The sequence below is a fragment of the Hippopotamus amphibius genome, chromosome 7 (assembly GCF_030028045.1).
Source record: "Hippopotamus amphibius kiboko isolate mHipAmp2 chromosome 7, mHipAmp2.hap2, whole genome shotgun sequence".
Lineage (NCBI taxonomy): Eukaryota > Metazoa > Chordata > Mammalia > Artiodactyla > Hippopotamidae > Hippopotamus > Hippopotamus amphibius.
This window is the reverse complement of record NC_080192.1, coordinates 5,631,491-5,652,240: the sequence shown is the minus strand read 5'-3', so window position 1 is coordinate 5,652,240 and position 20,750 is coordinate 5,631,491. Positions and strand designations below refer to the sequence as shown.

Sequence of the window (20,750 nt, the reverse complement as noted above, 5' to 3'; positions counted from 1 at the left end):
GCATTTCCAATTGCATTTTTAAGATCAGCTCTTCAATTTCTGCAAAAAAAAAAAAAAAAAAGCCATCTGGGATTTTGACGGGGTTTACATTGAATCTATAGATCAACCTGGAGAGCATTTCCACCTTAATAATATTGAGTCTTCCAATCCATGAATATGGAATGTCTCTTCACTTATTTACATCTTCTTTTCCTTTTAACAGTGTTTTATGATTTTCAGTACACAAGCCTGGCACTTCTTTTGTTAAATTTACTCCCATATATTTTATTCTTTTTATGCTATTGTGGATGGAATTGCTTTCTGAGGTTCATTTTCAGGTTGTTCATTGCTAATTTATAGAAATATAACTGACTTTTGTATATTGATCTTGTATCCTGTGACCTTGATGAATTCATTTATCAGTTCTAGCAGTTGGTGTGCATTCCTTAGAATTTCCTATTGTAATACAAGATCATGTTGTCTGTGAATAAAGACAGTTTTACTTCTTTCTTCCCAATCTGTATGCATTTTACTTCTTTTCTTTCCTGATTATACTGTCTAGAACTTCAGCATAATGTTGAAAAGAAGTAGCTAGAGCTGATATCGTTGTGTTTTTCCTGATCTCAGGGGGAAAGTAGTCAGTCTTTTACCATCAACTGTGATCTTAGCTTTGGGTTTATCATAAATGCCCTTTATCAGGTTAGGGAATTTCTTTCTATTCCTGGTTGGGTCAAAGTCATCATCAGGAATGAGTGCTGAGTTTTTCAAATATATCTTTCTGCACCTATGATCATGCAGTTCTGTCCTTGTTTCTATTAATACTGTGTGTTACATTCATTGATCTTTTGGAAGTCAAATCAAACTCTCAATCCTGGGATAAATCTCACATGGTCATCAGCATTTATTCCTTTTACATGTTGCTAGATTGTTTGCTAATATTTTGTTGAGAATTTCTGCAATTATATTCATGAAGGATATTGGTCTGTGGTTTTCTTTTCTTTTGATCTCTTTGTCTGGCTTTGGTATCAGGATAATATTGGCCTCAGAGAATGAGTTGAGAAGTGTTCCTTCCTCCTATACATTCTGAAAGTCTGTAAAGGATGGCTATTTGTATAAGCAATCTTTGTAGCCTTCAATGTAGAGAATTTGTACATTTTTTGTTAGATACATTTCTAAGCACTTGGTTTTTTTTAATATTACAAGAAATGATATTTTAAAACTTCTTTTTCTAATTGCTAACTGCAGTTTATAGAAATATTATTGATCTTTGCATATTGACCTCGTATTCAATGACCTCAATCAACTCTGTTATTAATTCTAATCTTTTTTGGAAGTTTCTTTTGGACTTTCTACTTATAAAATCATGTGAGCTGCAAATGATAACACCAAGAATAAGAGAACGTGAACAGGCAGGGTACAAGTTGTTTCCAGGTGCTAGAAAACTAGCCACAGCTGACATAAGTGCAAGTGACCAGGGTGGTGGGGTGAGGAGGCCTTGGGGCGGATCTGAAGCAGTCTTTTAACAGTTTTGTGCTCTCTCTACACACGGGGAGGACCTACTACCCAGGCTGTCCTCGGTGGTCAGGCAAAATGCCATTCCTGCCCACGCCCGGCTCTCTCCCTCTGCTCTCCTTCTCCTTCCAGGCCCCAGAATGTGGCCAAGACCCAGGCACACGGTCAGGGTGGTGGGGTGGGGTTCCCAGTTGGAAACCCCGCCCTCCGCCGCTCTCAGGTACCTCACCGCCGCGGCTGCCGTTTGACGCTCCAGAGGGTGGGCTCATGGCCAGCAGGGACTTCGCCTTACCCGTCTGTGGGTTCAGTCTACGTGCCCGAGGCCGGGCCCGGCGTGGGGCAGGCATGCGACCCCCCCTTCTCGTGCGTGTGTCCGTCAGTCTGTTCGCTGACTGTTAGACTGTCTGGCGCGATGGCATCGCTACAGTCCTCCACGCGCCGCGATCAAGATTTCACTGGTTTTAACTAAATTACTGCCCCAGAACACTGCTAAAAGCCGAGGTGGGTGGACACACAGACGCCTTCGTTTACCTTGAAGCTCGCAGGCGGCTCAGCGCAGGGCTGGAGCTCGCCGTCTCTGGAGCGGCTGCTTCGAATCCCGGCGCCCCCCTCCACTAGCTGGGAGCCTCAGGCCGGGCGCTCACCCCCTCCACCCCGCTCCTTTCCTCAGCAAATGAGGATGACACGGAAGCACCGCACGAGGATAACGCTGGTGTTGAGAGGCCGAGCTGAGCAGACATGAGACGGTCACTGAAGACAGGGCCTGGCACACAGTGCGTGTCGCTCTTCCTGTGCATCCTGAGGCAACAGGTCATCTAGGTGTACAGATGAATTACAGCTGGTATTCCAGCTAAAGCGTTTCCCCCAGAAAAGCAGAACCCCAAACTCGGAATCCACATCATGCGGCAGCATTCTAGATGGACAGAGGCGTGGAGCTGTGGCCTCCAGAGCAGAGAGCAAACCCCAAACCCTTAAGTCCACCTCCAGGCCCTGGGAGCCCCCCAGAGCCCTGCCCCGCAGCACAGACTGCCCCTTGGTCAGCGGTCTTTGCAAGGTGGACACTGAGGCCGAGTCACTCCTCTTCTGTACACGCTCATATTTGAGTCAGGCAAAGTAATCCACCGTATTCCTGGTTATTTACTAGAGATTCAGTTATTGGATGTGCTCAGTAAATAACTGACTTGGGAAATATTGCCACGTACCAAAAGCATCTGAACGCTGCTTTCTAAAATTAACGTGAAAGTGGGACAGGAGCTGATGTTTAAAGCAAAGTCGTGAATAAGCCTCCCTTTGCAGTACCATTAAGCAATTAAATAGGCTATTTTGGAACTAAGAAAATGTTCCTATTATGGGCCACAGGTTGGTTATGAACCCACAAACTCTAGGTTGGGGAGGGGGAGGAAGGGTCAACAGGTCTGGCTGGGTGCTCAATTAAACAGCTAATGATGACTAGTTCCTCCACTCTTAACAATCTTGACGCACGCTGTTCTCACGATATTGCACTAAATTTTACGTCTTCCATCCTCCCAACCAGGCCCAACCCTTGAGGTGAGGCTCCGTATCCCTAAGACTCAGAACAATTCCTAGCATATGATGGGAGCTCAAAAAATATTTGTTGAGTGGATGAGTGAATGAATATACAGTTTTTATTGGTCCTTTTTTGAGCGTTAGTCTTCAAAACGGTGAGTTTTTCACCAGAGAGGGGTTTCAAAATCTTACAGAGTTGATGATCAGCAGTGCTTTCTTCAATGACGTATGGTGATCCTCACATCTAAATAACTTTGTGATAATGTTTTCCTTGCAAAATTGATTTCTAGAGTTGACACTACAGGAGAATTAAGAGAAAAACAGGAATAAGATTATATTCTTGAACTTTGTTCTTAAAGCAAAAAAAAAACCACAATCGCCCTAACAACAGCTATAATAGTGCTTTATTTCTGGATGGTTCCTTCTCTCAAAGTGTCACGTGCTTGTGCGGGCCCATCTGTCACCGTTTAGCGCGGTACCTAATAAGTGAGCCGGCGTGGATGCAATTCCCACAGGCGTCAATTAGCTTTGCTGAGCCATCACTCGCCTCTTCCCCTGCTGAGTAGCTGCAGCCAGCCCTCTTGCCAATCTGTGCCTTTGGTCTCAAAAAAGACCAGGAAAGACACTACGATCACTGTGGAGACCAACACCTCCTTGCACGGGCAGCATGCTGTAGCCCACTCGCCCACGTGATAACTGAGGGCACACGTTTCCAGTTTTGAACCAGTGAGGATGTCAACCTTCGCAACCTCTCCTGCCTGTTGATTATGGCCATGACCGCCATGACCACCTATGTTATTGGACCCCTCTCCCCTTCTTGCCTCTTGCTTTCATCCTGAGCTCAGGGCCAGCAGTCTGCATGTATGCTTGAAGGCCCATGATCATCCACGCTGGAGATCAAAGCCAACATCACTAGGGGCTCGGATCAGAAAGGGGGCTGGAGAATCTCCTAACGACATACACCTGTTGGCCTCCCTTTTCAGTGTTCAATTAGACAGTCTGACATTTCCCACTAAATAAGGAATGACCGTGAATCAGACAGGCTCTGAACAACTCTCAAATCCTTTAGGGGAGTTTACTGCTACATCCCTACATCTGTACAGCCGTCTTAGCTCTTTCCCGTTGTGTGAGAACATATAAACACGCACACCCCTACAACACTTTTAAGAAACATATGAAGTGGCGGAAATGCTGAGTCTGAGTTCCTCGTGTGACTCGCTGGAACCTGGCTTTTCCGAAGACCACCAGCACGGGCATGAACAGGGACAACCAGAAATGTCTCCTGACATTGTGAAGTGTCTCCTGGGGGACCAAGACTGTCCCCAGTTGAGAACCACTGTTTTAAAGTAAGTAAGATTCACAGGTTAATTCCTACAGTCTTGGACAAGGTGCTATGAGACAAGAAAATGGTAAAGAAACAGAAGTAACTTCACTTAAGAAATGGACTCAGAGAGCTGCATCCCAGGAATGGAATGAGTGGGGAGGGCAGGGGGCTCTGAATACCTGGAAGGCTGGTGACCAGGGCAGTTCATTAAATATTCACAAATCCCCGAGACAGGGCTAGGACCCCGCGAAACGGGAATTAACTCTGTGGTATATTTCACTTTACAGTAAGAGCACAGTGCTTTAATGAACATGCCGAGGTTATAAAGGCTGTTTTTTCTTTAAGATTCATGTAGGGCAATCAATATAAGGTGTACATCAGCATAAACAAAACAGTTCTTAGAGCCAAAGTCTAAATTCTAAAATGTCATATTATTAAGTACTTTTCATGTTTTGCGGCCCCCACCACAATTTATGTGATAATGTAAATCTGAGGTTGTAACAGACATTAGAATGAAAACAGAAATAATGGCAGTCAAGGCAAATAACCCACAATACGTGCACCATGCAGAGAGCGTCTGGAAAACAAGTTAACATCCGCTGCTCCTTTCCATAAAATCCTTAACAAATATGTGTTTAGACACAATTTTACAAGAATACACTTCGGGCTCAGAGAGTGACACTGGCAGGGCGGTGTGTGTACCAAGGGCATCTGGGCTCCATTTCCGCCTCTGAGACTCACTAAGCCTATGACTAGTGAAGACTCCTTATAGTCTTATTTTTTCATCTAGAAATTGGAATAATAATTATACCTACCTTATAGTTTAAGGCAACCTTAAATAAGAAAAATACATGGAAAATAATTTATCAGCAATACATTATTATTTAAAAGTTGGTAATTATTGATGAAGACTAATTTGTCATTCGATAAATGAAGAAAAAAGTGATTCAGATATTCTCTAACCTCTGACATATGTGTAACCAAAATTTAGTTTAGTTTAGTTTTTGGTTTTTGGTTTTTTTTACATACCTAGTTCTTTTTGTCAGGGGAATTTTATGGCTAGCTTCCAACCACTGAGGCTCATAAAATGATGTTAGGAATTGCTTCCAATTGACTTTAGTGGTGGTTTTAAGTCCAAATCTGGATTAAAAAAACAAAAATGGTATTTAAACTTTTTTGATAACACTGCATGGATTAGATGCTTAATATTGAATTGAAAATGGCAGCACTGAATTTATATGAAGTTTCATATCTAAGGTAAACAAAATAATTTAGTAAAATAATACTACAAATTGATTTTTTAAAAGCAAGGCAAAACCAAACTGCTTATACATCTCCGTGTCTCTATATTGTTAGCAGTAGCATACACTGAAGGAAGAAGCAAAAGGATTTGATTAAAATTCTAATGTTCATGATACAATTCTTCATTTGAAGAGCTCAATTAGAGTGGTAGGCAGAATAAAGGCCCCAAGATGTTTATGTTCTAGGTCCAGAAAATAGAAGAATAAGAGAGAAGATTTTGGGAGAAAAGCTTTGGATATGCTTGGGTGAGACCCAAGCCCAGCACGAGGTAGCCTGGACGATATGTAGCCCTCACCCCAAGCCTTGTGGGAAGAACTGTTCTACGTGGGAGTTTGATGGGTGCCCCTGCCACGGGGCGTCTAACGTATCAGTGCCTGACTCCCTCACAGAGCAGAAATCTTGCAGACGAGAGACAAGCTGCTTAGCCATTGACTGAAAATGGAGGTGGGGGTGGGGGGTTGGCAAGACCGTTGGCTGACTCACAGAGTCTTCAGGGAAAGAACACGTGAGGGTCTCCTGTGAACCTGACGTGGGCCACAAAAGAGAGAGCAAGGGTGCGTGTCTGTGCACACAAATACACAGGGTCACCTGGTCCTGCCCGAGAAGGCCACCTGCACGAATGAACAGATCTTAATAAGGAAAGTTTTCCTTCCCTACTTCCAGGCTCCCAGGGGCTGAGGAAAGAACAAGCAATCAGCTGAGATGGAGAGGCATTTGCCTTCATCAAAAAACCTGTGGGTGTGAGAGGCAAGTGTGACACTCAGAGACCCAACGAAGGCTCTCATGAAAGGAAACACCTTCAGACAGACAGCCGCTGGGCCCAGAGAGTGCAGCGTCCAGCTCGCAGCACAGCCAGGCCAATAGGAACTTTCCGGCTCCCCTTTCTTTCTCCCCTTCCTCTGGGCGCTCCCGTCCTTCATGCATCAGAAGGAGTTTGCAATATGAGGAAGGAAGCGAAGTGCAAAGCCCATGGGGACAGGGAGGAGAGGCCACCTGCACGCTCTTTATTCTTGCCGGCAACAGGCCCTCACTGGGTGGGGAACACGATTCACATTTAAATCCAGTCTACAGCTCTGACCATGATGTGAGACTAGCTATTGCAATCGCAGTCACTACGCTGAGGCTCTTGGTGTGATCTGAGACACACCAGAAAAATCAAAGTCTGCTCATGTTTTCATCCAGGGAACTAATCCAACTGAGAAAATTTAAAGGGACAGTGGGCAAGAAAATTAAGTTGCCTTGAGATTACAGTCTACGAGGGACTTCCCTGGTGGTGCAGGAGACACGGGTTCAATCCCTGGTCTGGGAAGATCCCACATGCCACGGAGCAACTAAGCCTGTGTGTCACAACTACTGAGCCTGCGTTCTGGAGCCCATGAGCCACAAATACTGAGCCGGTGTGCCACAACTACTGAAGCCCACGTGCCTAGAGCCTGTGCTCCACAACAAGAGAAGCCACAGCAATGAGAAGCCCATGCACCACAACGAAGAGCAGCCCTCACTCTCTACAACTACAGAAAGCCTGAGCGCAGCAACGAAGACCCAACACAGCCAATACATTTTTAAAAAATAAAAATTAATTAATTAAAAAAAGAGATTACAGTCCATGAGTCTTGCAGCTCAACTGAGGTTACTTTTGCACCCATCCATCCAACCATCCATCCATTCACGCATCCATGTACCGTGCCCAGCGACCATCTTCTCTCACTTGAATTATTACGATAATCTCCTAATTGGTTTCCTTGTACCTACTCTCGTCTTCCAGCACTATTAATATTCCACAAAATATTAATATTTTCATACTTCAACCAGCCTGCTCTTTTTGAAATGCATATGTGATCAGATTACTCTCTTGCTTAAAACCTTTCCATGACTTCCCACCGCTCTTAGGATAAGAATTAAAATCCTCTGGTAACATACAGCCTGCACACTTTGACCCTACTGGCATCTGCAGCCTCGCCCCGTGTCACGCTGCCCCTTGCTCTCCTGGCTCTGGCCATGCTGGTCCTTCGGTTCTTCAGAAGGCTTGTGCTCCTCGCTACTGGCCCCTGACACTTGTTGCTGCCTTTGCCAGCTGCCACATTCCCCCTCACCACCTACCTCCCGCACTGGAGGTGGTTAATTCTACCGCTCTTTCAAGTCTCAACTTAATCATGACTTTCTCAAGGAAGCCTTCCCTTATTTCCATAACCAGGGCTATGTGCCCTGTAGCACTATGTCTCTATCCTTTATAGCATTCATTACTACCTAAGTATTAATATCATTAGCAGTTAACACTTGTATAGCACTTCGATTATGATTATGATTACAGCAGCTAACGCTTGATCGGTTATTACTTCTACTTCTGTAATTAGCACTATGTATGTGGTCATGAGAAGCAGAGAGACTGATTGGCTAACTGATTTCACTAGGCGTACGGACATGGCAACATATAATAAGTAGATTGTGACAGCGGTTTAATGCACTGCTATTCACATACGAAACAAAGCTTCATCTTTCGTACTCAACCTTTCTTCCCCAGGCTTTAACCACTATTTTTATATAGTTTGTTAATGCTATATATTTTCACCTTAATTTTTGGTAAGTTAAAAAATAATTTTCTATAGTGGAAACACTGTGGCTACTATTAAAAATAGGATCAGCTACATATATCATGTTCAGGAAATTACCTTGCTCTTTGGGAAAAATATCAAATTAGATCTTCACTCCATACCATACACTAAAATAAACTCAAAAAAATTAAAAAGTTAAATGTAAAAACTATGACCACTGAAAAAACAAACAAAAATATCTACACATATATTCATCTGGTATTTGAATGAGAATGGATTTTTTAGCAAAACTTAAGAAATCACAAACTTATTTAATTTTATTTAATTACATCAAAATAAAAAACTTCTGTATACCAGAAATATAAGAGCCAAACAACAGACTTACAAACAAATTGTTAATATTCTTAAAACATAAATTGCATATACAAATTAATATGAAAATATTAACTTGACTTCTTCCAGTAATCCTATTGGACCAATCCTCCTACAGATAATTATAACAAACTCTGGGCATAATACCAAAAGCAGCTACCTAAAAGCACTATAGAGTGAGCAGAAGTGGGCAGATTCTGGTGGGAAATCCATGCGGAGAGGAGTGGAGTTGTGAGTGCACTATTTTCAGTGCAACCAGCCCCTGGCCAGGCACTGCAGCATGAGGGGTGGAAAAGGCACGAATACAAAAAAAAAAAAAAAAAAAGTGGCCTTTATAGCCTGGAAAACTAGAAGACCAAACCCAGGTAAACCATAAACCTAGACAGAAAGAGGAAATTCTGGGAGAGAGAGAGCCAGAGAGGGGTCCCCAAATTCTGTCCCACCACATTTCTGGCTGTTCCTGAATTTCACATGATCAGAACCTACACAAAATAGTGTAGCTAAACACAAAAGATCTGAATTATGACCAGAACTGCCACCCAAGAAACAATACACAGCTTGAGTTCAACCAAGTTAAGTGCCTACCAAAACAAAAGAAACAACATTCACTGAAGAAGTAATTATAACAGAATTTAGAGTCTCCACAACTTAACGTTCGAAATTTCCAAGACAGAATGTAAAATTACAGCAATACAAAAAACCAGGAAAATGAAACATTGGTAAGGAGAAAAGAAAGTCATCTGAGAGGAGTCCTAAATAACCCAAATGTTGGTATTATTAAAACAAGGATTTTAAAAGCAATGATTATAAGTATTATCAATGAAATAAATGAAAACATGCCTACAATGAGTCAAAAGATAAGAAATCTCAACAGAGAAATGGACATAGTAAAAAGAACTAAATAGAAATTTTAGAATCATAGAAACAGTATCTGAAATTTTTAAAAAATCACTTGATGGAATTAACAAAAGAATGGAGAGGATAGAGGGGAGAATGAGTGAACTTAAATACAAATCAACCAAAACCACCCAATATAACAAGCACAGAATACACATATATTTAAAAAATGAATAACGCCTCAAAGACATAAGACAGTCTTACATGTATGTACTTGCAGTCACATAGGAGAGGAGAGAAAGAACAGGGCAGAAAAAAAAATACTTGAAGACATAAAAGCCAAAATTTCCCCTAAATTTGATTAAGGTATACATTTACAGATTTAAGGTGCTCAACAAACATTAAGCAGTACATGCATGAAAAGGGTCAGGCCAAGGCACATCACAGTCATAAAGCTAAAAGTCAAATTCAAAGGGTAAATCCCGAATGCAACAAGAGAAAAATTACTCATTACATACAGGAGGACAAACAATTCGACAGATGACTTCTTATCCAAAACAATGGAAGCCAAAAGGAGTAGAACACAATAATAAAGTGCTGAAAGAAAGAATGGTTACCCAAGAGTTTTCAATCTAAGAAAATATCATGCAAAAATGAGGTAGAGGACTTCCCTGGTGGTGCAGTGGTTAAGAATCCACCTGCCAGTGCAGGGCACGTGGGTTTGACCCCTGGGCTGGGAAGATCCCACATGCTGCATAGCAACTAAGCCTGTGTGCCACAACTACTGAGCCCACATGCTGCAACTACTGAAGCCCATGTGCCTAGAGCTTGTGCTCCACAATGAAGAGTAGCCCCCACTTGTCACAACTACAGAAAGCCCACACTCAGCAACAAAGGCCCAACACAGCCACAAATAAATAAATATCTTTTTAAAATGAGGTAGAAATAAAGACATTTCTTAATAAAAGAAATGTAAAGGAATCTATCTTTAGTACACCTATACCTCAACAAAGGAAGTTCTTCAGGCTGAAGGAAAATATAGCAGATGGACACCTTGGCTCCTCAGAAAGCAATAAAAAGAGTATCAGAAATAGTAAACATCTGAAAAAATACAAAAAGCTATTTTTTTTTTTGCTCTTTTCTTCTTAATTTCTTTATGGCTATTTAAAGCAAAACAAACAAACAAAAGCAAACCTCATGATCTTGTGGGGTTTATAATGCAGGTAGATATACTATTAATACACATATTATCCATCGTGTAAAGGACACGGGGAGCAGGGTATAGACCTACATGCCTACGTGGGTTCTACATTTTATGTGAAGTGGTACAGTATGTACCACTTGACTGTATACAGACTGTGAACAGTTCAAATGTATACTATAATCCATAGAACAAGCATTAAAATTATGCAAAGAAGTATATCTAAAACACTCTAAGAAAACTGAAATAAAATTCTTAAAAAATTCAAATAATCTAAAAACAAAGCTGGAAAAAATAAACAAAAAGCAAAAGGAGAAAAAAAATGGGAGATCCAAATCCAAACATGTCAATAACTATTTTAAATATTAATGTAGTAAACACTTCAATTGAAAGATAGAGACTATCAGAATAGAGTTTTAAAAAGCAAGATTCAAATAGATGCTGTCATGAAAGAGACACGTTTAACATAAAGACACAGATAGGCTGATAGAAAAAGGATACTAACTTAAGCCATGTGATCAAGGTCAACATCAATGGTGACAAGTCATACTGATACTAGGTACCCTTGATACGATATAATGAGCATGGTACTTAACCTCCATGGTCTTCTTCCCATGACCCTCGTCTAATCAGTCAAGTCCCAACTGAGGGACATTATATAAAATATCTGACCAGTAATCCTCAAAACTGGCAAGAAACAAGGAAAATATATGAAACTGTCAGAACCAAGAGGAGGCTAAGGACACATGACTACTAAATGTAATGGGGTGCCCTAGATGGTACCCTGGGACAGGAAAAAGAATGTTAGGGGAAAACTGAGGAAACATGAATAATAAAGTATGGACTTCAGTTAATAACTGTATCAATGTTAATTCATTAATTGTAAAAAAAAAAAGTACCATACTAATGTAAAATGTTAATAAGGGAAACTGGGCGTGGAATATACTGAAACTCTCTGTACTATCTTCACAATAATTCTGTAAATATGAAACTGTACTAAAATAAAAAAGTTATTTTAGAAAAGGATATTGAGGGAATATTATGAGTAGCTTTATACATTTGATATCTAAGACAAAGTGAAATTTGTTGAAAAACACAAATTACCAAAAATGACCCAAGAAGAAATAGAAAACTTAAATAGTTCTATATTAATTTTTAAACTCAAATTTGTAATTTAAAATATTCCTCCAAAGAAAACTTCAAGCCTAAATGGCCTCTCAGATGAACTCTATCAAACAATTAAGGAAAATAATAACAGTAGTAGTAGCAGTGGTGGTGGTAGTAGTAGTAGTGTCAGTCAGAAAACAGAGAAGGAAACATTTCCCAACACATTTTCCAAGGCCAGCTTTACTCTGATCTCAAACCCCCCAAAAAAATTTATAAGAAAAGGCAACTTTAGACAAATATCACTCATGAAAAAAGATGCAAAAAAACTTAAATTTTAGCAAATAAAATCAAATAATATATAAAAAAGATAATCTATCATGACCAAGTGGGGTTTAATCCCAGGATGCAAGGTTGGCTTAACATGTGAAAATCAATCAATGTAATTCACAATATTAATAGAATAATGGAGAAGAAGTACATTATCATCAGAATAGATACAGGAAAAGCATTTCACAAAAATCAGCATACATGGTTTTTAAAAAGTCAGCAAAATAGGAATAGAAAGGAAATCTCTTAACCTAACTAACTAAGGACATCTACAAGAAACCCGTGGCTAACATCACTACAGTTTAAGATGTAATGGTTTCTACCTAAGCTCGGGAAGAAGGCAAGGCTGTCTAATCTCTCCATGTTTGCCCAGCATTGTACTTAATGTCCTACCCAGTAATATAAGGCAAGAAAAAGAAATAGAAGGCATACAGATTGCAAAGGAAGATGTAAGCTTTCCTTTATTTGTAGGCAACGTGACTGTCTGTTTAGAAAACACTAGGGAGTCTACAATAAAGGTATTAGAACAAATTAATCAGTGAATTTAGTAAGGTCACTGTATTCTAAGTCAATATTAAAACATCAATTTTATTTGTTAGTATTAGCCATAAATAGTTGGAAAATGAAAATTTAAAAAATTCCATTTACATTAGCATCAAAAAATAAAAATACTTAGGAATAAATATAACACAATATGTGCAAGATCTAACCATTGCAAACAACAAAACCTTGCCTAGGGAAATTAAAGACCTAAATAAATGGAAAGATGTACTATGCTCATGGAGTGAAAATTTAATATTATTAAAGCAGCAAATCTCCCCAGTATAATCCCAATCAAAATCCTAGCAGTCTTGCTTTCTTTCTTTCTTTTTTTTAACATATTGACAAATGGATTCTAAAATAAATACATAGAAAGGCAAAGAACCTAGAATAGTCAAACAATTTTGAAAGAAAAGAACAACTGTAGAGGATTTATACAACCTAATTGCAAGACTTAACTACTTAGCTACAGTAATCAAGACAGTGTGGTACTGATGTAAGAATAGATGTATTCTTATATCTTCTGGAGGAGACTGGAGTCCAGAAACATACTGACACTTATATGGTCAATTAATTTTTCACAAAGGTGCAAAGTAATTCATTGGGAAAATGATAGCCTTTTCAACAAATGGATATTCATACAGAAACAGAGTGAACCTTGACCCTTGACCCATACACAAAGATTAACCAGCAATGGACCTAAATGTAGGAGCTAAAATTATCAATCTTCTAGAAGAAAACAAGATAAAATCCTGTGCTATTGGGTTAGGCAAAGATTTCTGAAAATGAACCCCCCAAAAATTACCCATAAAAAATTTTAATGGATAAAATGGACTTCATCAAAATAAGAAGACTTTGGTATTTCAAAAGACCGAGCTAAGAAAATGAAAACGCAAGCCACACAGAAAGAAAATACTTGAAAAATATGTATCTGACAAAAAGCTCACATCCAGAACATACAAAGAACTTTACAAATCAATAACAGGAAAACAAAAAATCCAGTAAAAATGGACACATTATTTGTACAGACACTTAACAAAAGAAGATATTTGAATGGCCAATAATCACATGAAAAGAGCTTCAACATCATTAGTCATCAGAAAAACGAAAATTAAAAACAGAGATAGCTCTACACACACTAGAATGGCTACAATTAGGAAGACTGGCAGTACCAAGCATTGGGGGGGATGTGGAGCATCTAGAACTCTTACATATTGCTGGTGGAACTGCAAAAGGATACAGCCACTTTGGAAAGTAGTTTGACAGTGTCTTATAAATGTGTAAACATACACTCAACATACAATCCTGCAATTTTACTACTAGGTATTCTACCCAAGGAAATAAAAACACGTCTACACAAAGACCTGTATGTGAATGTTCACAGCAGCATCTTCTATAATGTCCCCATTATAGAGAACTGCCAAGAGGATAAACAAAGTGTGGAATATCAATACCATGGGCTACTACTCAGCAATAACAAGTAGTGGAATGTTTAGATGTGCAGGAATATGGACGAATCAAAACTTGGAAAGTGAAAACAGTAGTCAAACACAAAAGACTGCATACTGTATGATCCTATTTGTGAGAAGTCCAAGATATGGACAAACTACTGTGACAGTGACGGAGAGCGGATCAGAGGTTGCTGGGGCTGAGGGTCAGGGGAGGGACTGCCTTCATGGCATGAGAGCCGGACGGCAGGGTACTGGCAGTGCTCCACGCGTGGATGACGGTAGTGCTCACTGAATACACACAGTTGCCAGAACTCACTCAACTACACACTTAAGAAAGAATTACACTGTATGTGACATGTACTGGGGTAAAAATATTTTTAAAACCTAGACAACGGTCAAAGGACCTGAACAAACCATAGTTCATGGAGGAAGCACATATAACTTTTAAACATGAAAAATGTGCAAACTCAATAGCAATCAAGGACACATGAGGCCCCATGCTCCTACTTGTCAAACCCACAAGGATTTAAAGCGGCAGCGCTGCACGCTAGCCAAGAGCACTCTCATGGCCTCCCTCCTGAGAACAAATTAACACCTTTCTGAAGGGCATCTGAGCAATACATAATGTAAACCTTGGGGGCATTCAAACCCTTTGACTCAAGGGTTGACAAAACACTATGCAGCCATTAAAAATCAATGTCAGAGGTTTTTTAACAACATAAAAAATCCTCTTGATATAATATTCTGTGAGAAAACAAAACATAACTTATACCTCAGATGGTCTCGACTGTGTTAAGCATGTATAGAGCGTGTGTACCTGCGCACATATAAAAATTCTAGAAGGAAATATACCAAAATATTAATAGTGGCCATCTCTGGCTATTACAATTATGGGTAATTTTCTCAATAATTTTCCCTATTTTCTACTTTGAGCCTGTACAGTTTTTATAATCAACATGAATAAACACAATTTTCAAAAAACAGAGTCAGCACATAATTTTGCTAGAAATCACGAGTAACCGTTATTAACCAAAGTCAGAAAGATAGATATTGCTGATTTTTTTAATTCTTTTTTTTTAGGCGCTCAATAAATATTTTTATTACATGGATAAGTAAGTCTTTCCAATAGACTATCCAACCATGCATGCTACATCTTTTATTTATTTATTTTATTTATTTATTTATCTATTTATTTATTATTATTTTTTTGGGGGGTACACCAAGTTCAGTCATCTGTTTTTATACACATATCCCCGTATTCCCTCCCTCCTTCGACTCCCCCCCACCCTCCCTGTCCCAGTCCTCTAAGGCATCATCCATCCTCGAGTTGAACTCCCTTTGTTATACAAAGCCCCAGGGGCTCCTTTTATTGCCTCAGGCTGCTACCTCTGGATTCTGAGGTTGGGAGTCCAGTATCATTCCCAACCCATCTTTCCCATCCCTTGAATGCAGGTGGAGACTTACAGCGGCAGGTGACTCCACCTCTGGGGAAGGGAGAAGAAAGGTATGAATCTGTCATCCAAGGCCGAAGTTCCTGCTGGGAAACTTTCTCCTATAGCTACAGCATGGGAGTAATTACCAAAACAAGCCACAGTGAAATTGGGGAGTTCCAGGCCACAGGGGTTTCTGGCACTAGCTAACTGACCACAGGGTCTTTCGGAAAGACTAAGGTGCTGCCTGATATACACAGAATACACAGAAAATTCTAGGTCTGACGGGCAGAAGCCTGGCTTGAGTCATCACAGTGGGAATTCATGGCCTTTTGCCCGGATGGCAGATCTAAACCAACTCACAGACCCAGAGACCTTTAAATGAGGGGGACGCTGCAATACAGCCACAGCATATACTGAGAATCTTCCCTTGAAACCTTGCCCCAAGGGTCCGAGGAATCTTTATTCAAACCTTGCCTGGAAGGTCCTTCCACCATTTACCAAGGTGACTACTCATTAAAGGAAGGAAAATACGTAAACCTTTCAGGGTTATTAGATAGTGGCTCTAAGCTGAAGGTAATCTCTGGAAAACCGAAGTGCCAGCAAGGTGTGTTGGTCAGAGACTTATAGAGGTGACAGATGGAGCCCAGTCCATTCACAGTGGGTCCAGTAAAATTATGGGCTCATCCCATGGTTACTTCTCCAGGCTCAGAATATATAATGGGAATAAATAATCTTAGTCATCACAGAATCCTCACATTGGTTCTCTGATCTATGGAATAAGGACTGTGATGGTAGGAAGGGCCGCAGAGAAGACCAACCCTTCATAAGAGAGTAAACAAAAAGTAACACCAATTCCTTGGGGTAAATGTAGAGACTGGTGCCACCATCAAAGAATAGAAAGATGAGGGGTGGGAAAAGGATTGACTTCTACCATATTCCCATTTAAGTCACCCGTCCACCAATGCAAAAGCTAGCTGGGTATTAGAAACTGATTGCTGCAAATTTAATCAGGCGATCACGCCAATCATGCATGCAAATCAGCATGGCCCCTGGCGTCTGGTATGCAGCTACAGACACGGCAAATACTGCGTTTTCAATTACCATTAGCAAAGTTCCCCTCTACATGGCAGGGAGATCAGTATGCCTTCACAATACTATTTCAAGGCTATGTCAACTCACCTCCTTTCTGCCTTAATATAATGTGAAGGAACTCTATCAAGACTTGCCTAGGGACTTCCCTGGTGGTCCAGTGGTAAAGAAACCGCCTTCCAATGCAGGGGATGCGGGTTCGATCCCTGGTCAGGGAACTAAGATTCCACATGCCGCCGGGCAACTACTGAGCCCATGCCTCAACTAGAGAGCCTGCATGCCACAAACTACAGAGCCCACACACCCTGGAGCCTGCACGTCACAACTAAAGAGAAGCCTGTGCACCACAATGAAGATCCCATGTGCATCAATGAAGATCCCGCGTGCTGCAACTGAGACCCGAGCCACCCAAAAAATAAATAATATAAATAAATAAACGAAAATATTTTTAAAAACGCCCAGAGGGTCCTGCTGATATTCACAAAGTAGCTGTGCATTGTCACCATGTGCTCTAACCATCACACTGGCCCATTATTTTAATAACTGGATCTAGGAAGAGGAAAGTAGCAAGTATCCTGGAGGCCTCAGAAAGACACATGTATCAGGGGGGCAGAGATAAACCCTGTGCAAGTCTAGGCTAAAGTTTCTAGGGATCCAGAGGTTTGAGGTATGGTGGAATCATCCCTCTAAAGTGAAAGACACCCATCACAAAGAAAGAGGCACACGCCTGAAAGATGTCTGGATTCTGGAGACAACTTTGTCTTGCTATTCTGATCCATTTTCTGGTAACCCTCAAGGTTGCCAGTTTTGAGTGGTGCACGGAGCAGGGAAAAGCAGTTGTAGAAGACCTAGGCGACAGTGTAAACTGCCATCGCAGCTGGACCCACAACAGTCAGTGCGAAGGAAAGTGTCTGTGGCAGACAGATGCCGTGTGCACCCTACAGCGAGCCCAGCAGGAGAACCACTGCACAAACCCCTAGCGTTGTGTAATAAGGCTCCGTCCTCTTCTGCCCTTGACCGGCTACTGAGCTCTGGTATTCATGGTGAAGGCGGGCCACGTGACAAAGTGATTATGAGACACACTGCCCGGAAGAGCAGGTGTTGCGGGGTCTGCTGAGTCACACTGTGACGTGTGTGCAGCAGCAGCCCACCGTCAAGTGCAAGTGGCATAGGGGAGGCCAGGCCCGAGCACGTCTGCAAGGTGGAAGCAGTCTGCGTGAACAGGGGCCAGACTCCCGTGGGACCCGCTCCTGCGGCTCACTGACTCCACAGCCCATACCCAGGGCGCCACGGGCAGGTCCACAGGCTAACAGAGGAAAGGTAGGGGCATGGTTAATAGACGGGACTGGGCGACACGCTGCCAGCAGCCTTGAGTGGAGCTCTACTGCACTCAGCCCCACTCAGGAGTGGCCCTGGAAGACGGTCGGCATAACCCCACACACACCTAACTGCCTGTTATGGGAGGATGCGTCTATTCACGGGCAGTGATCAATGGGCTGGCTGACTGCTCAGGCACCGAAAATGAGTGAGATTGGTGACAGAGACGCCTAGAAAAGAGGTATCTGATGGACTCCAGAAAATAAGCACAGCTTATTTATGTCCCACGTAAGTGCCCACCAGAAGGCATCCTGGGTGGGTCATCAGGAGGAAAGCTGACCGGCCTTGGGGACGCCCGTCAGTCACTTTGCCCAGGCAACCTGGTGCGGCTCACGGGCTTCCAGACGAGGGTGCTCACAGAGGCAGGAGCAGAGGCCGTGTGTTGGTCTGAAAATATGGACTCGTTGTCACTAAAGCTGAGCTGGCTGCTGCCTAGCCCGCCAGGCCCCTGCCTCCAGGTGGGCTTCCCAGGCATCTGGGAGAGACTACCCTGGACCTCCTTCACCATGGAGGGGGCAGTGATTTGTCTACGCAAGATATATATTCCAGATACAAAAGTGCGTTCCCTGCCTGAAATGCTTCCGTGGTTAGCAGCATTTGTGGACCGCCAGAAACCTTTACCCATCACCATCATGTCCCATGCAGCACAGCATTTACCAAGTGACTCATTTGATGGTGGCGAAGGTGTGGCAATAGTCTGAGATCCACAGAACTCACCTGCCTTACACACACTCCATCACCAGAACAGACATGAAAGAATTGGTTGGGTACCTTGCTGATGACTCAGCCACAGAGCCAGCTGAGATAGAAATACCCTGTGGGGTGAGGATGCTGTTCTACAGGATGCATACATACCTCAAGGCAGCTGTGGAAGCCCCACCACAGAAAACCAAGGGCTGAGATCCTGTGAAGAAGGCTGGGTACCCTGCCAGGTGAGCGGCGCTGTCCAGCAAAGATGCTGGCAGAGAGCGTAAGGGGGTCACAGAATGGTGGATGAGGGACGCTATAATTATCAATCTAGACCTCATGACTAGTTACAATAGTGCAAATTTTAGTAGCTCTTCTGTGCGTTGTTTTTGTTTTCCTATTCCCCACCCCCCGCCTTATTTTTTAAAAAGCACTGATTATAGCTAATATTTTAGATTTCATGTGGGAGACAGGACTTTAAGTAGCTCCTGTTTGGAGGATACAAGGCTTTCACGCCTACAAAGGACAAGTGTCTTCATCCCTCTAAGGTCTCTAAGGCTCAGAAGGTAGGTGGTACCTGATATTTTTTGTCTTTCCAAGCAGGTCCATTCTGCGCCCTTCTCTACTCCACACAGTGCCCTGAGGGGTTGCTGCAACTGGCCCCGCGTGCCCCTGGCTTTCAGGTGGGTTGGCCAGTGGAGGTGCCAGCAGGAGACTGGAAGGCGAGAGGAGAGAAGGTGGGCTGGTTACCCCCCACGCCTCCCTGCTGGGCTGCAGCATGGCTGTGGCCACACTCTCCTGCTACATGCCTTGTCTGCTCTTGGTGGGGGGGGGCTCTCTCCTTCAGCCACCCTCTTGCTCCTCGCACTAACTTCCCCTCTCTTGCCCCTTGAGGCCTAGGAGAGAGACATGCTTCTCCATATACTGATTTCATTTGGTCCCGCCCTGACCTGGGTAAAAGATCCTCAACAAACTCACATGCCATCGGCTTTTGGCGGGGACCCTGCCCAGTGCATGTCCAGACTAAGACCACAGTGGGATAGAGAACAGCTCCCTAGCCCCAAAATCTCCTCATGCTGCCCCCACCTTGAGGCACACCCTCCCCCACCCCAGTCCTGGCAATTACTCATCTCTCCTCCATTCCCGTTGTTGTGCCTTTTCTAGAATGTCGTATAAACAGAAGAAATCCTAGACACGCGGGTTAGAAAGGTTTGGGGGATAACTGAAAATGTACCCCAGGGTGTTGCTTCTACACTTCATATAATTTGGGCTAAATGGCTTATTTTTTTGTTTGCATAGCTTCTGCCAGGCTACTAATGCTCCCAGTGTGGATGGGAACATTCTCGCCAGAAGATGCTTCTGGGTGGGGCCCTGCTCACATGACAGATGGATGAAGCCCAGTCTCTGGTGAACGTGTACGTCCCAGCACTTAGTCCATCCTCTCAACTCTCCCACAGACCTAATGCCTCCTATTTAAACAGTGATTTTGTTTTTAATAGATCTACTTTATATAAAAGGCTAGGTGACAATGAAAAGCACAGCATGCTAGTGATGAAGGTCAAGTTATCTGCTCAATGAGAGCCCACCATGACACTAAAACGTCTAGATGGAAAACAGCTTTCAACGTCCCTAAAATATTATTTGGGTTACGATTTTATGTCTCATTACAAAGCTGGTAGGGTTTTAATTTAGGCCCTGGATCTTGAGTATTTTAAAAAATAAACTCAAAAAGATGCCTATTTTTTTCCTTCCATTCTTAAATTTGATAGCGGAATAATTTCTCATATCATTTTGTCGGGCATGAGAGTTTAGATTTTATTTTACTTCCTCCTTTATTCTTTTCTGTATCGTTTGCCTTAAAAAAAAAGGATGAGTTTTTAAATTTTATTTCTCAAATTAAAGTGCAGTAAAATGGGCTTTTCTGTGTGTACTTTTATGAGTTTTAACACGTGTAGAGTTTAACACATGTAGCCAATCACCACACACAAAATCCAAGACAGCTCCAGCACCCACACCCACCCTCCCGATGCCCTCGGGACTCAGGCCTCCCCACCCTTAGTCCCAGAAACCGCTGACCTCTGCTCCATTCCCATTGTTTTTGCCTTTTGCCCACCACTAGATGAGCAGAATCCT

At 42.3% G+C, this 20,750-nt stretch overlaps 1 protein-coding gene across 1 annotated transcript in view; it reads right to left on the bottom strand.

Moving 5' to 3' along the window:
- The window catches only part of EFCAB6 (EF-hand calcium binding domain 6), a 253,258-nt gene that overhangs the window by 145,927 nt on the left and 86,581 nt on the right, over nucleotides 1-20,750 (bottom strand). The window contains exons 10-11 of the mRNA XM_057743330.1: nucleotides 5,372-5,482; nucleotides 3,211-3,316 (exon numbers count right to left, since the gene is read on the bottom strand). Of these exons, the coding sequence (XP_057599313.1) occupies nucleotides 3,211-3,316; nucleotides 5,372-5,482 (217 nt within the window). The remainder of the gene's footprint in view (nucleotides 1-3,210; nucleotides 3,317-5,371; nucleotides 5,483-20,750) is intronic.